The 14,834-nt window shown below is 36.8% G+C and overlaps 1 protein-coding gene across 1 annotated transcript in view; it reads left to right on the top strand.

Moving 5' to 3' along the window:
- Positions 1-14,834, top strand: part of LOC114054174 (kappa-type opioid receptor-like) — a 29,534-nt gene that overhangs the window by 9,196 nt on the left and 5,504 nt on the right. The window contains 1 exon segment of the mRNA XM_027877334.1: positions 11,699-12,051. Coding sequence (XP_027733135.1) covers positions 11,699-12,051 — 353 coding nt within the window.

Genomic DNA, 14,834 nt, shown 5'->3' with positions numbered 1-14,834 from the left:
TGTCTCTCTTGTTTGGGATTGTATATGCACAGGTGTAGTTATGCTTTTATTGTTCAGCAAACATATAAAACCCTAATTTTGGCAACTGCAGCAAAAGCAACATCTGTTTGCTATAATATTCAGGAGAAATGTTCCACCACCTTCCTGATTGCAGCCTGGCCCCCTTTACCTTTTATTTTTGCATACATGGCATTAATAAAGGCAAGAGAGAAAAGATATAGAGGATATATGAGCCTGGCCAATTCATAATAAATGAGTAATAAAAGCAAGCTAATTGGAAATAATTGGACATAATTTAAGCTGCTTAACTAACTTAGTTGCACATTAAGTTACTACTTTTGCACATAGGCATTATCAATTTTTATTTACTGAATTTTGTTTAAGCCAAGTCAAGATTTTTTTAAAATGCCAAATTACTTTGCCTTAATAAAGAAACAAATTATAGTGACAATGCATTTAAACAGACATTTAGCAAATTTCACTGAGCTTCTTTGAAGGTGTTTGAAGAATTTAGTGAATTGGATCCTGATTATGTTTTCAAATTAGTTACTCTGGCAACTCAGATGTAGCATCCATTAATTCTGATTATCTTAGATATTTTTGAGCATAAAGCCATGGATACTACATATTTAAAAGACAGCACTAAGGGAAAGGAATAATTATGTGTGCTGATAAATCAGTGCCCCAAATTTTGCCTAACTTGGAACATCTAATTTCTGAAAAATATAGGATTACATTCTCCCTGAAGTTTATCATTCTTTTGAAATAATTAGGTACTGGGGCAGCTAGGTGGCACAGTGGATAGAACACCGGCCCTGGATTCAGGAGGACCTGAGTTCAAATCCAGCCTCAGACACATAATGCTTACTGGCTGTGTGAGCCTGGGCAAGTCACTTAACCCTATTGCCTAGCCAAAAAAAAAAAAAAGAAAAGAAATAATTAGGTACTTAGATAATTATGCTAACCTTTCAAATCCCAGGGTACTACTCAGTGGTTTATTGATTGATTAGTGATACTTTACAATATGACATTGTCTTCTGGATTATCAAACTGTTCCTAAGATAAGTTGGGCCCTTTGGGGGCCCACAAAGAAAAAGTATCATCTTTTCAGGTGCCTTTTATCACCCCAGAAGTATCTTTCTACAAGCTTCCAAAGATAGGTAGAAACACAGTAACAAGAAAAAGAAAGAAAGGAGAGAAAGAAAGAAAGAAAGAAAGAAAGAAAGAAAGAAAGAAAGAAAGAAAGAAAGAGAGAAGTTTTGGCCTTGGCATCAGATGATCTGAATTTGAATCTTGACCCTGCCAATTACTATCTCTTTGGCCTTGGCCAAGTCTCTTAAGCTCTCCAGGCCTCAGTTCCCTCACCTCTAAAATGAGAGATTTGGACTAGATGACTTAAGAGATTCCTTATGGCTCTAAATCCATGATACATTATACCAAGGTGGTTCTTTTGAGCATATTCCTACTTAGAATCTCCTCTGGCACTATTTTGCCTTTGTATTAATGGTTTCAGTTTCATGTCCAATGTTGTCATACTTTATATACACACCTGTCCACATAGGAGCCTTCTTTGTCTCTCTTTGGACCCTCATTGCCTTCCACTCCCAACCTCATCATACAGGAATTCTGTTATCATATAGAGTGGTCAGAAAGGCATTGAAAGAGGTTGTGCAGCTCCTATTAATATGCCATTTCCTTGTCCCAACATTCTTAAGGGTCCCCATTGCCTGAACTTTGACTTGGTCCTTAAGTCCTAATCTACTCATCTAGCTATCTCTTCAGGGGTGTGCTAGTAAGTCTTTATCAAGTGGCTCTCTTAAAAAATAAAAAATATAACCATACAAAAATATAAGACATACTTTTAAGTTTAATCTCCATTATCAACATATTTTCTACCACTTTCTTAATTAAAATAAACAACAAAACAGCAAATCAAGACCTAATTTGTAATATTTGCTGCTTTCAGAGGTGGTAATGGTCACATTGAAAATTTAACAATTGATTCTCTCCAGCCAGTATGAACTGTCTCCAGTATACCTCAATTTACTTTCCACTATTTTCCTTCATAATTCTCATATTCGATGATTTCCCACTGGCCCTAAGATCATTGGTAACTTCAAGTTTTTGTTTGTGTGATTCTTGCCACCTGTTTTTCCTACTCCTTCAGTCCTTTAAGATCCAGTAGAAAACCTACCTATTCCACTTGACTTTCTTCAACAAGCTCCCATTTATATAAGTGTTATACTTAGGGAAATAGTATGGTTTGGTAAAAACAAATCACAGACTTTTAGAGTTAGAAGGGAACTCAGAGGCCATTTTTTTTAACTTGAGCAAGAATTACATCTACAACATCTTCCCTTAAAGACCTTTCATGTGGAGAAACTCATTATCTTTCATAAAAACTCATTCCACTCTTCATGGGAATATAGATCAAGAAGTAGAAGGGTCCTTAAAGGCCACCAAATCCAAACCCTTTTTACAGATGAGGAAACTGAGACCTACAGAGGTGAAATGACTTGATTAAGGTAACCTATGGAGTAAATGGCAAGGCTTTGATTTGAATTAAGGTTCTGTAATTCCAAGTTAGTGCTTCTTTCACTGTTCCATCACCTTTGAGCTCTAGTTATTCGATATTTTTTCCTTAAATTGAGCTAAAATTCACCTTTCTGCAATTTCCACCCACTACTTCTAAGTCAGGCTTTATTAGCCAAGCAGAGCAATTATAATTCCTCTTTCTTGTGAAAGCCTTTCGAACACTAAACTCAACTACCTTGTTTTCCCTAAATCTTCTTTTCTCTTAACTAAACACCCCTAGTTTCTTTAACTGATCCTCAAAGCTATTCACTTCAGGATGGGTCAGTTGACCAGGGTTCAAGTCCTGGGTCTTTCACAAACTCCAAATGTATCTTGGATAAGTCACTTCATCTCTCTCCAATCTTTTTTCTATTAGAAAAATTGAGACATTTACATGCTACTTATGATATGAAGCCAAAGTCCATAAGGTTATGTGTAACTGTGGCTGTGGTGTGGTCTTTAAAATAGTTTCTAAATAAGGAAATATAATTTGTATTTAGAGGCAGTCAGACAATAGTCCCTTGAATGTTAGAGTCATCCCTAGTGCTTTCCTGCTGCCCAATGCTCAGCAGGAACCATGGACAGAGAAGGAAATAGCTGGGAGAACAGGACATTGTCAATTTGAGGACTGCCTCAGCTTTCTGGCCTTTCTGGCCTTCTCCCTATGTCTGTTTCTCAACTGTGGAGGGCCGTATTTCTCCAGCACCCTGTTTGAGGACCTTGATTCTTGGCTTCTCCACAAATAATTCAGCTCTCTATCTGATTTGCATAAAGCAATACAGCTGTCTTCTTAGAGAGGCCAACTCGTTAATTTTATCTGCTAAGAGCTATCTACTTTTGTTTTTAGGTTGCTATATTTTTGAATGACCTTTAGCCAAATGCCATGGGAAATAATTTCCTATTCTCTGGGTCAAAGAAAGAAGGAAATAAATGCCTTCCACTGCCTGAATCAGAGTACAGGTGTAAAAAACCATGGCTGCCCTGCTGTTAACTGAAATCCAGAAGTGGAATGGCTAATCTCCCCTTTCTGTTTTAATGCTTCTCAGCTTCCTTCCTCAGCATTCCCACATAGCACATCCTATGGCAATTCTATGGCTTTTAACATTGTCAAGTGTAACGGAGGGCTTAGGTCACAGATTGCATTTTTTAGGGACATATGTTACTGTGATGGGTGCAATGAGCAAATGAAGCAACCTACTATTGATCCACCTCCAGGCTTTCTACATGAGCCAAACATTCTCTCTGGGATACTCACCAGTTTACTTGAAACAAAAATAGACCTACTAAAAAGCCCCATCCATGGAATAAAAAGCATGTTTGGTTTGAATAAAATGGAGAAGGGCAACTGAGGTGAATAAACTACTTGCAGATTTTCCCCAGAGAAGCCGCACTCTGCATCCCTGACGCATAAAGATCTAGGAAATCAAAGAAATATTTGTTAGTTGGAGGGGGCTTTGCTAGGCAAATGTTCCCTGGGTGCTCAACTACATTCTAACCTCCTTGCAGGCATGGCCTCTTATATTTCTTGGCATCTCCCATAGCAGTTCACACTGGGTCTAGGGTTGTCATAAAATATTTTCATTTTATGGCTTTTGGGTTACCACAGATCCTTGTTTGTCCCAATATAGGCTGCTCCAGAATGCAGGCTATGTACTTAGAATAATAAGATGTGACACTGATACAGTGCTTTACATATAGTCATTTACATATACCCATTTATATGTGTTTATATACTAATTTAATTATAATGCAATATACATGTGCATATACACACATACATGAACATGCATATGCATACATATGCACAGACACACATACATTTCCATACACATATACATATACATGTGCACATGTATATACATATACACCTACATCTAACTCCATCTTGGCCATCATCCTTCCTTCCTACTGGGAAAATTGTGCTCTGATGCTGGTAATGCCTTGGGCTCTGATAGGTGAGTTTTTGATTTAAATTGTACCAACCTGAGTTTCACCTTGCTTCCTGGCTACCGGCTCCAAACCAGGCTGCCCCACAGAGAGCAGTACCAGACTGCTCTCTCTCCCCTCCACCCCCAACTGCCAAGGTCCCATTTCTTTGTTTTATTTACCCATTAGAATTTAAGCTCCTTGAGGCCAGGAATTGTTTTGCTTGCTTATTTTTGTATCCCCAATGCTTAGCACAGTGTCTGACATAGAGCAACTGCTTACTATGTCTATCAAATGACTCTGGTGGATGGGCACTGCTAGTATTATTCTCATTTTTACAGATTATAAGACTAGTGCTCCAAAATGTTAAATGATTTATCCAGGGTCCTGGAGCTAGTGAGTGTTGGAGGCAGGATTTGAATCTACACTGACTTCAGATTCAGTGACTCTCCGCTGTACCCTCCTGCCTCTCTATCATCAACCTTACGGCAGTCTGTCCCATTATCTTTGCCATCTTTGAATATATGGAGTTAGCACTCCATATAATGTATTAATACCAGCTTCTTCCTTGTAAACTGTGGGGGTCAGGGGAAGGAATGATTATGGAGGGTAAATATGGGTTTCCTGAAAGGGCAAAGAAAACCCTAATAAACAAGAAAAAAATAACATCAATTATAGGCCCCATTCAGCTTTGATATGAGACAAATTTAGAGATAAAAATATTATTATCTGTTCTCAAACTCAGTATTTTCTCAATTCTCCTCTTCTAGATGTGCAAATATATAGTAATAGAAAGAGGAAGGGAGAATAATATTCTTCCATGTGCCTCTAAGATTCTGAGGTGGCTGGGCTCAGAGTTGAATGACCATCAAATTAGCATGGAAAAATTACCATGATGCTGCCTCCACAAGAGACTCCAATGTCTCATCTTGTTTTAGAAGTAACTTTGGGTTCTTGAAAGGTATGTGGGTGGAAGGTGAAGTCCATGAGGGTCTATCTAGTTAAACATGGAGAGGCTTATTGCTAGAAGGTTGACCACCAGAGGATGATTTTTTTTTGAGGGGAGAGGGCATCAAAGTGAGTCTGGAAATGAAATTAATCTCATGAAATGAATGAGAAGAAAATGGAACTGAATAAAGTTTAATAAACCAGCTAAGGCATATTGCCTTAAGAACACTTATAGATGACACTAAAAATAGTACAGATAACAAACACATATATGTGAAATAGAATAGCCTTCCAACTTTTTGAAGGAATTAATTTTTATCAATGATGTAGTAGAACTCTCATGTCAGGACTGTATCACCTCCATACATGATGTACTAGACAAGGAAGTACCCAATGGCACTTAAGGAAATGAAGACAGGAGAGGGCCTGAGTGTCACTTAATATGTACACAAGAAATCTTTAATCTTTTAAGGTGCTATGTGACAGATTCTTAAGTTATTTCAAAGAAAAGAAGATTTTAAATAATAGCTAGCATTTATATAACACCTTAAGGTTTGCAAAGTGCTTTACAAGTATAAACTCATTTGATTCTCACAACAACCCTGGGAGGTAAGTGCTATTATAATCCCCATTTTACAGATGAGGAAACTGAAGCAGGCAAAGATTAAATGACTTGCCTAAAATCACGTAGCTAGTTAAGGATCTGAGGCCAGATTAGAACTCAAGGTCTTCTTGATGCCAGATCTAGCACTCTATCTACTGTTTACCTAGATGCATATAGTGGAAGAGATCACAGATGGTGCTTTTAACCAAGAATAGATGACTGGGAACATAGCAGCAATTACTTACCTATATACCAATTTTCTTATTTCTATAAAATCTTCATGGTTATGGTCTATGGAGGCACTGAGGGTATCCTTGTCGAAACCATGAAAGCAGGCAACCTCTCCATCATGGGAAATACTTTGTGCAGAGTACAAAGAAAGAATTCCCTACTGATAGTACAGTTTTCCAAATATGCTGAACAGTAGGCAACTGAATCTTGTAATCTGTTGTTGTTCAGTTGTTTCAGTCATGTCTGACTCTTCATGTCCCCATTTGGTATTTTTTTGGCAAAGATATTAGAATGGTTTGCCATTTCCTTCTCTAGCTCATTTTATAGATTAGGAAACTGAGACAAACAAGGTTAAGTGATTTGTCCAAGGTCACATAGCTATTAAGTGTCTAAGGCCAGATTTGAACTCAGGAACATGAGTCTTCTTGACTCCAGGCCTGGCAGTCTATCTACTGTGCCACCTAGCTGCCCTTAATCCTATAATACTTTGCTTTCATAATGCTACATAACTTCCTTATTGAAATATATAGTAATGGATCAGACATCAATCTAATTATCTTTATTGAAGAAAGCAAAAAGTGGATAAAAAACAAATATTGCTCAGACTATGTAATACAGCTAAATGGGTAGCCAGTCATACTTAGGTTTGACATGTGTTTCTTTTCCACACTGGAGGAGAAGTGCAGCTTACTCCTCAGGTGATTGCAAATGCCTTTTTGTCCCCTGGGGTTATAATAGACATAGTGAAGGTAGCTCTTGTCAGTCCTTAGGGAGTACTTGACACTCTTGGAATTGGGTTTTTTTTTTTTTTGCTATAATTGAATTTAATTGATGCACAAAAATATCAGCCTTTGTAATTTAAGCTTATGAAATTTATTAGCATTATAGTTCCCCTCATATTCCATCTGTTAGTGTATCTTATCTAGTAAGTGTCTGAGGCCATATTTGAACTCAAGTCTTCTTGATGTCAGGCCCAGAACTCTATCCACTATGCTACCTAGCCACCCAAAGCATATTACAGTAGTACCGGCTCAGAAACTTATAGTTTTAGAGTTGTTTGGGAGTCCTGATAGGTTAAGTGATTTACCCTGGGTGACACCATCAGCATGTGTCAGAAGCAAGATTAGAACTCAGATCTTCTTGATAACCATGCCACCTCACCATCCACTATCCCAAGCAGCCTCTCAGTCTTTTATGCAGTTTCATAAGTCTTTACTCTTCTGTATCAAGTATGTAGCACTTCATTTGCAGCTATTTTTCATAGATGCAAACTATGATCTCTTTTAGCTGGCATAAAACATGATTGTTATTTTTCTAGTTTTTATTGCCTAATTCTAAAGTTTTTTACTGCTATTTTTGGTGTGATATATATTCAAGTATTATGAGAGTAATGGAAAAAATTCCACTTTATTTCCTGTTGTATCCATTGATATTTATATTTAAAGAGCTAAATGAATGGATCCATTTTTACACCTGTGTTCTGTATTTTACTATTTTAATATCATGAATCTTACTTCCTTGTATTTCTCATATGCTACACTCATATTTCTTGGATTTTTAGCTTTGTTTTGATTACATGAATCCTACTTCTTTCTCTATGCCACATCCTTGACCAAGATGTTATTCATTTTTGAAGGAATATTAATAAAGCATACCTAACCACATAGTGGATAGAATACTGGGCTTGGAGTTAAGACCTGGAATCAAATTCCAGCTGCTAATCACCAGCTGTGTGACCTTGGGCAAGTCTTGTCAACCTCTCTGAGTCCCCGTTTCCTCATCCATAAAGGGAAGAGGTTGTATTAGGTGTCTAAGGTCTCTTCTAACTTTAAGGCATTGATCCCATTTCAATTGAAATGAAAAGCTAGAGATGAGATTTACTGTTTTCTTTTTTGAACTTTCCCACTTATTTGTACTTTTATTCACTGCCTATATTTGCTCTGCTTGCTTTTATGCATGTCCATTTTCATCTTATAAGTCCATTCAGAGCAGGTATTACATCTCGTTTGTCTGTATATCTCCCTCAACACCTTTTGGGGTCCTTTGCAGATAGTAATGATGCCCAGCAATCGTCACTGTGGAAGGCCCTTTGGATGAGGAGGAATGGGTCGATTTCACTCTCTCTAAGCATGACTTATGACTTGTAAAAAATTTGAGGGACATAGTTTCTGGACAATTAATTATTTTATTAATTGTGCTAACATGTAATTAATAAAAGGGTCAGTGGCCCTTTCAAATGCCAATGGTCCCTAATGGAACCCACTCAATGATTATATGCCCTTGGAATAGTGATGTTCCTGAGGGTAGCAATCAATTTTGATTGGTTAATAATTAATGAGAGAATGAATATTATAATGAAGGATGGGCTTATTCTAATGAGGGTCTGGGGGACTTGATTCTAATCACTCAGTCTTGGTCAAAGAGACTTATCTATACTTATTTCACCCAACCTATGATAATATAGACAAAAAGGACAACGTACTTTTTCCCACAGCTGTCTTAGTAAAACACAAGGGGCCAGAATCCATCAATTTACCTAAACTAAAATTTATTTACGTTTTGAACAGATATGAGTTTTCCCTCTCATTATCATCCCTGTACTTCAAAGGCTGCCTGAATAACCTTCAGGGGCTGATTTCTGAGTGAGGAAATAGAAAAGGGGAAAACCTTTGATCCTAATTCAATAATTGGTTATTAATATAAGAGAAAAATAATAATTTCTTTCACCTGACTCCAGCATATAGGCTGACTTCTCCAGAGTTCTCAGCGTGGTTACTCATTCTCCAATCTCTCTCTTGCCACTGGTGATGAGGAGAAAGCCCAAAGGCTCCTAGGGCTGAGTGATGGGCCTACTTGGAAGTGTGATAGGGATGGAGGTTTTAGTTTCATGTGACTTCCTTTCTTTGACAATACCGAAAGCTTAAAAACACAGATAATAAATAAAATTCATAAATGCTCTGAATACCTTGGAAATCTGTTGATTTACAAACCATTTTGGTAGTCTCCTAGACAACTGACTTTAGTAAAATCAATTATTTGCTGGTCATCCCTTCCCCTTCCACACTATAGCAAAAATATCAGGGTAAATAGAATTCTTTATCTAGAAAGTCGTTATTTAAACGTTCAAATGACCATTAAGCACAATTTGAAATAACATAAGTATACTTAATAATCAATCTTGTGACTCATTGCTTGTGGCAATAAAACTGAAGGGAGACACAGAGAATGAAATAAATTTGCCACCGTTTCAGTGGTTTCTCTGAATTGACATAATTCAGTCATTCCCTGCTGGATACTGCTAATAAGCCTAGTGTCAGTCCAGGGCAAGGAAAAGGCCCCAGCTGCTTAGAGTGAGTCTCCTGGAAAACATATTCTTTCAGCTGTTACTTTTAAAGCTCCTGCCGTTGCTCACTGTCTGCATTCCTCTACAGAGAAATTTCAAAGCTGCCACTGTAGTGGAAAATTCTACCTTCCAGTCTTTATCTTGACTCCTCTAGCTTCCTCTCATTACAGGTTGGGAAGAAATACAGGATGTCCCCCAAAATTTTAATGCAATCTTAAGCTTAAGCTTGACTTTTGGGACACCGTATACAACACTTTAGCTACCTAGGTGCCTTTTATAAGGCATCCAGTCCAAATACTGGCAGAATGACTATTATAGTAGTCATTTATTAAATGTTCTCACATGTGGAATTGAAGAGAGAGAGAGATACAAAGTAGAATTGAGCAGATGTAAGAAACAGAGGAATGAGGAGTTGAATATACCATTCATTTTATATAGACACACACACACAAATACAAAGACACAGAGAGACAGAGATAGAGACAAAGATGGAGACAGAGAGACACAGAGACAGAGAGAGATAGAGGAGAGTGAGAGAGAAGACAGAGAGAAAGAGAGACAGAGACAGAGAGAAGCAATAGGGAGAGATACATCTTCATTCTATAGGATCCTAATAGTATTCAGAAATATTGCTTTATATTTCCTTTGCTTCTCTTTAGGACCTTAGATCTACATCCAGAAGCTCAGAGGTCACCTAGCCTAACTCCCTCATTTTATAGATGAGGAAACAGAAGCCCAAGGGAGGTTAAGTGACTTGCCCCGAATCACACAGTGGAATGTAAACCCAGGTCCTTTGACTCCAGGGTTAGTACTCTTTCTCCTGTCCCAGGCTGCCTCCTTTTATTCTCTGTATACTACATTTTATTCTTCTCAACAGGATCACTGAGGCTTCATCCTACTCATATAAAATGGATTTATTAGAAGTTTGAAAGGAGGGTGTTTTTTTAACCTTCACCAGGAATCTCCTACCTCTTACATCCTTCTATTTATGTGACCGGTTATATTTTAAGAAAGTTATCTTAATTAAACAAGTATCTTACCAACGCATAACATTATTCCCATATCACCATTGTTTCATGGGATAAAAACCAGAGGCTTAATGAGGTATTAATAATGCTAATAACAAATAGAATTTATATATAGTACTTTAAGATTTGCAAAGCATTTTACAAATATTCCATTTCATCCTCAAAATAATCCAGGGAGGTGGATGCTAGTCTTATCCACATTTTACAGATAAAGAAACTGAGGCAGGTAGTGGTTAAGTGACTTGCCTAGGACCACATTCTAGTGTCTGAGTTAGGACTTGAACTCAGATTTTCCTAACCCCAAGTCTAGTACTCTATCCACTGTTGACCAGGGAATCAGGAAACCTAGAATCCAGTTCTGCCTCTATCCCTAACTAGCATGGTGCCTTACACACGGGAAGGACTTGTTATTGACTCAGAACAAGTCATTTAAGCTCATTTTTTTAGCTATAAAATGAAATAATAGGATTAGATAGTCTCTTACGTTCTTTTCAACTTAAATAATCTTTCCTCCATTTCTCATGAACAGTTTGCTCAGCTTTATGTAAGGGATGTGTCAACTTGCTGTCACTTCCAATATCATAATTTGCTTTTGACTCATGTTCTAAGACTTAAGAGCTCCTAAAACTATTAGTCATAGTTTACTTGTATTATTATTAAGTGATACTCTTTGGTAGCTTGAAGCTTTGGCAGCTTCCCTTTGGAAGGAAGAATTTATGAAACAGTCAAAAAATATGTTACTGTTTTGTAAAATATTTGTAAAAAAATTCTGTAAGATATGTAAAATATTTTTATCTATATATATACATATATATATAGTTGTCTTCATGTTAAAGAGCAGAAAATTAAAATGTTCAATAACCCATGACTAGCTTAACTTCAGAATAAAGTACTATATTAAATTGATCCCAGAATTTTTAGCTTCCACAGTTCTTAAGGGTTAGTCTTTCTGGTCTCTTCTAGCTCTAATATTCTATGGTTCTATGATTTAATACATAAATCTGACATATAGATTGAAAAATTGAATTTTCTTTTTTATTGCAGATATACAAAGATGAAGACAGCAACCAACATTTATATATTTAATTTGGCTATGGCAGATGCATTGGTTACTACCACTATACCTTTCCAAAGCACCGAATATCTGATGAATTCTTGGCCCTTTGGAGATATGCTGTGTAAAATAGTGATTTCTATCGACTATTACAATATGTTTACCAGCATATTCACATTGACCATGATGAGTGTTGACCGTTACATTGCAGTGTGTCACCCTGTCAAGGCTTTGGACTTCCGCACTCCCTTGAAGGCAAAGATTATCAACATATGTATCTGGTTACTATCGTCCTCTGTTGGTATATCTGCTATAGTCCTAGGGGGCACCAAGGTCAGAGAAGGTAAGTGTGGGCAATGTTTAACTTTTTCAATCTTAACCAAGCTTCCCTCCCTGCTCTCCCACCAATTGAAAATTCTGGTACAGAGTACAATCTGAGATAATTAACCGAGGGAACAAATTAGAATTCAGGATGATCAGGAAAAGCATCTAGAAGAGGGTAGAATTTTAGCTGGGATTTGAAGGAAACCAAACAATAGTGATATGGAGGGAGAAAATTCCAGGCATGGGAGATAGTGACTTTCTTCTATTTCAGTAATCATTTTAACCCATAGTAAGGGTACCACTTATTAGTTGGGACAGCTAAGTGTTGTAGTAGAAAGAGTACTTCATTTGTAGCCAGGAAGACCTGAATTTAAAACCTGCTTAGCTATGTGACCCTGGGCAAGTCACTTAATCTCTTTCATACTCAGTTTCCTTATTTGTAAAATGGGAATGTAAACTACTTTGTAAACCTTGGAGTGCTACTTAATCTATATTCTGCAACTTATTATTATGAAGCAAAGACTATTTAGGATTGAGCTATTTCATTACTTCAAAACGACCATGATTCCTCAGTGTGGATGTTCTACAATTCTTCAACTGGTTGCAGTCATTAGTTACTCTGATGAAAAAACAAATAACAACAATAACAAAACATTATCCAGCAGCTGTCCTTTTGCTGCCCAGCCCTTTTGAATTTAGCTAGATGTGTCCTCTGTTGCTAGATATCCATTCTGTTACCAGCTTGATTTAGACTCAAAACCTCTTCTGCTTGGTAGGATGTGACAGACGTTATACACCTCTGATACAGCCCTTGAAAATCTAGTGTCAACTTCATTATGATTATTTCCAGTTTATCCTGTATATAGCTTGTTCGTACATGGCCATTTGCAATTTTTTCCGCCATTAGATTGTAAACATCTTGGGAACAGAGGCTGTCTTTTGCCTTTCTTTGTATTCCCAGCACTTAGCACAGTCTGGCAGGCACATAGAATACTTTTAATGAATGTTAATTGGCTGAATGAATGAGACATCAGAATAAGACTTAAGTGCAGGTAGACATGACGCATTCTCTAGAAGAAGTAACTGAAATGTATCTATATCAATTGAAGATTTCATGGTAGTTTACCTATATCTTCTCATTATACTCTCATTACAGCCCTGGGAAGTAGGTGTTGTGGGTATTATCCTATTTTATAGATGAGAAAAATAATCCTGTTTACCCACTGTCACACAACAGAGATGGACTTTGAATCCAGAGAAATCCTTTTTTTCCAAATCCAGCATTTTCCTTACTATAACACACTGTCTTAATACAGAAGATAAAATATAGGATAGCATGCCTTTGGCTGGAATAAAGTGTATTTGTGATTATATTTGTTTATATGCCTTATTTTTAATTTTGTACAATAGATTTGATCTGCAAAGTTATTTACAAACCAAATATAATATAAATTGAATAAAGTAACAATAATGCATTTACATAACACTTTTAGGTTTGCAAAGCACTTTACAAATATTACATTTTATCCTCACAGCAACCCTGAGAAGTAGTGCTATTATTATCACTATTTTTACAGAAGAGGAAACTGGGTCAGTTAGACATTAAGTGTCTTGCCAACGGTCATTCAGCTAATATTTGAGGCAAGTACATTTAGAAACTGTATATATGGAGGTATTGATGGAAAAGATTCTTAAGATACATAATAAGTTTTAACCAATCATATTCAGTTTAGATTTGTTTTTAAAATACAGGTAATTCAGACAAGCAATTTACACTAAACTAATTCATGACTAGTCACTATTCAATTCAGTTTACATGAAAATTCAGTTTGCATTAAACCATTTGCTCACTAGTGGAAAACAAGAGAAAAGAGAATCTTTAGAATGATATTTTGTTGAGTACAAATTAGACCCAGTAAAAAAATTTAACAACAGAAGATAGGAAGAAAAATAGTGTCTAAATCTGTAAAGACAGGAATCACTTTTTTTCCCCAGGTGTAAGCAGGATCATTCTTGTCCACACTGATTTTGAGCTTTGTACATAAAAGAAAAAAAGGAAATGGATCTGACAAACACAACACAATTACTTGGAGTGCCTACCCAAAAGACATGCTGACTATTTGGTGCCCCATGGAACAAATCCAAATGCTAAACCCCTCATAAGACAGACTGGGGCTTTCCCCTTCCCTCCTCAGTAACAAGTCAACACATCTTCAGCAGCACCATTTATTTAGTTTTATGCATGTGAGGGTCCAGTCCACTCAGAATCACAGTAATAGAATTCATGAAGTGAGAGATAGACAAACTGTTCAGGTTTAGGTCATTAGCTCATGTCCCCAGCCAAACTGGATCATTATTCTTTTCACTCTATTTCTAGGTTTTTGCATCTCTAGGGGAAAAGGTACAGTTATGAAAAGAACTCTGCTCTTAATAGAATTTCATTTTTGCTGGCAGAACAATCACTTTGAAAATTATAGATGATGTTTCTCTCCTCAGCAATTGTGTAAGTGCTATAGTTCATGAATACCTGTAGGCACAGATAATTGACTACATATGGCTGTAAAATACTTTCAAGGTCATGGCTCAGGTACAAGTCCTGAAATAATAATGTATTTGATATGGTAAAAGTAATTTAATAAAACACATGATGTTTTTCTCTTATAAAACTGTGAACTGAATTTCCAACATAGCCACAGAGGGTTATAATTGATAGCTATTTCAAGATATCCAAATAATCTCAATCTCTCTCTCGCTCTCGCTCTCGCTCTCTCTCTCTCTCTCTCTCTCTCTCTCTCTCTCTCT

This window comes from Vombatus ursinus, unplaced genomic scaffold, assembly GCF_900497805.2.
Source record: "Vombatus ursinus unplaced genomic scaffold, bare-nosed wombat genome assembly UNPS02014812.1, whole genome shotgun sequence".
NCBI classification, from domain to species: Eukaryota; Metazoa; Chordata; class Mammalia; order Diprotodontia; family Vombatidae; genus Vombatus; species Vombatus ursinus.
The sequence above is the reverse complement of the archived record's forward strand: the minus strand, read 5'-3'. Positions and strand labels throughout refer to the sequence as shown.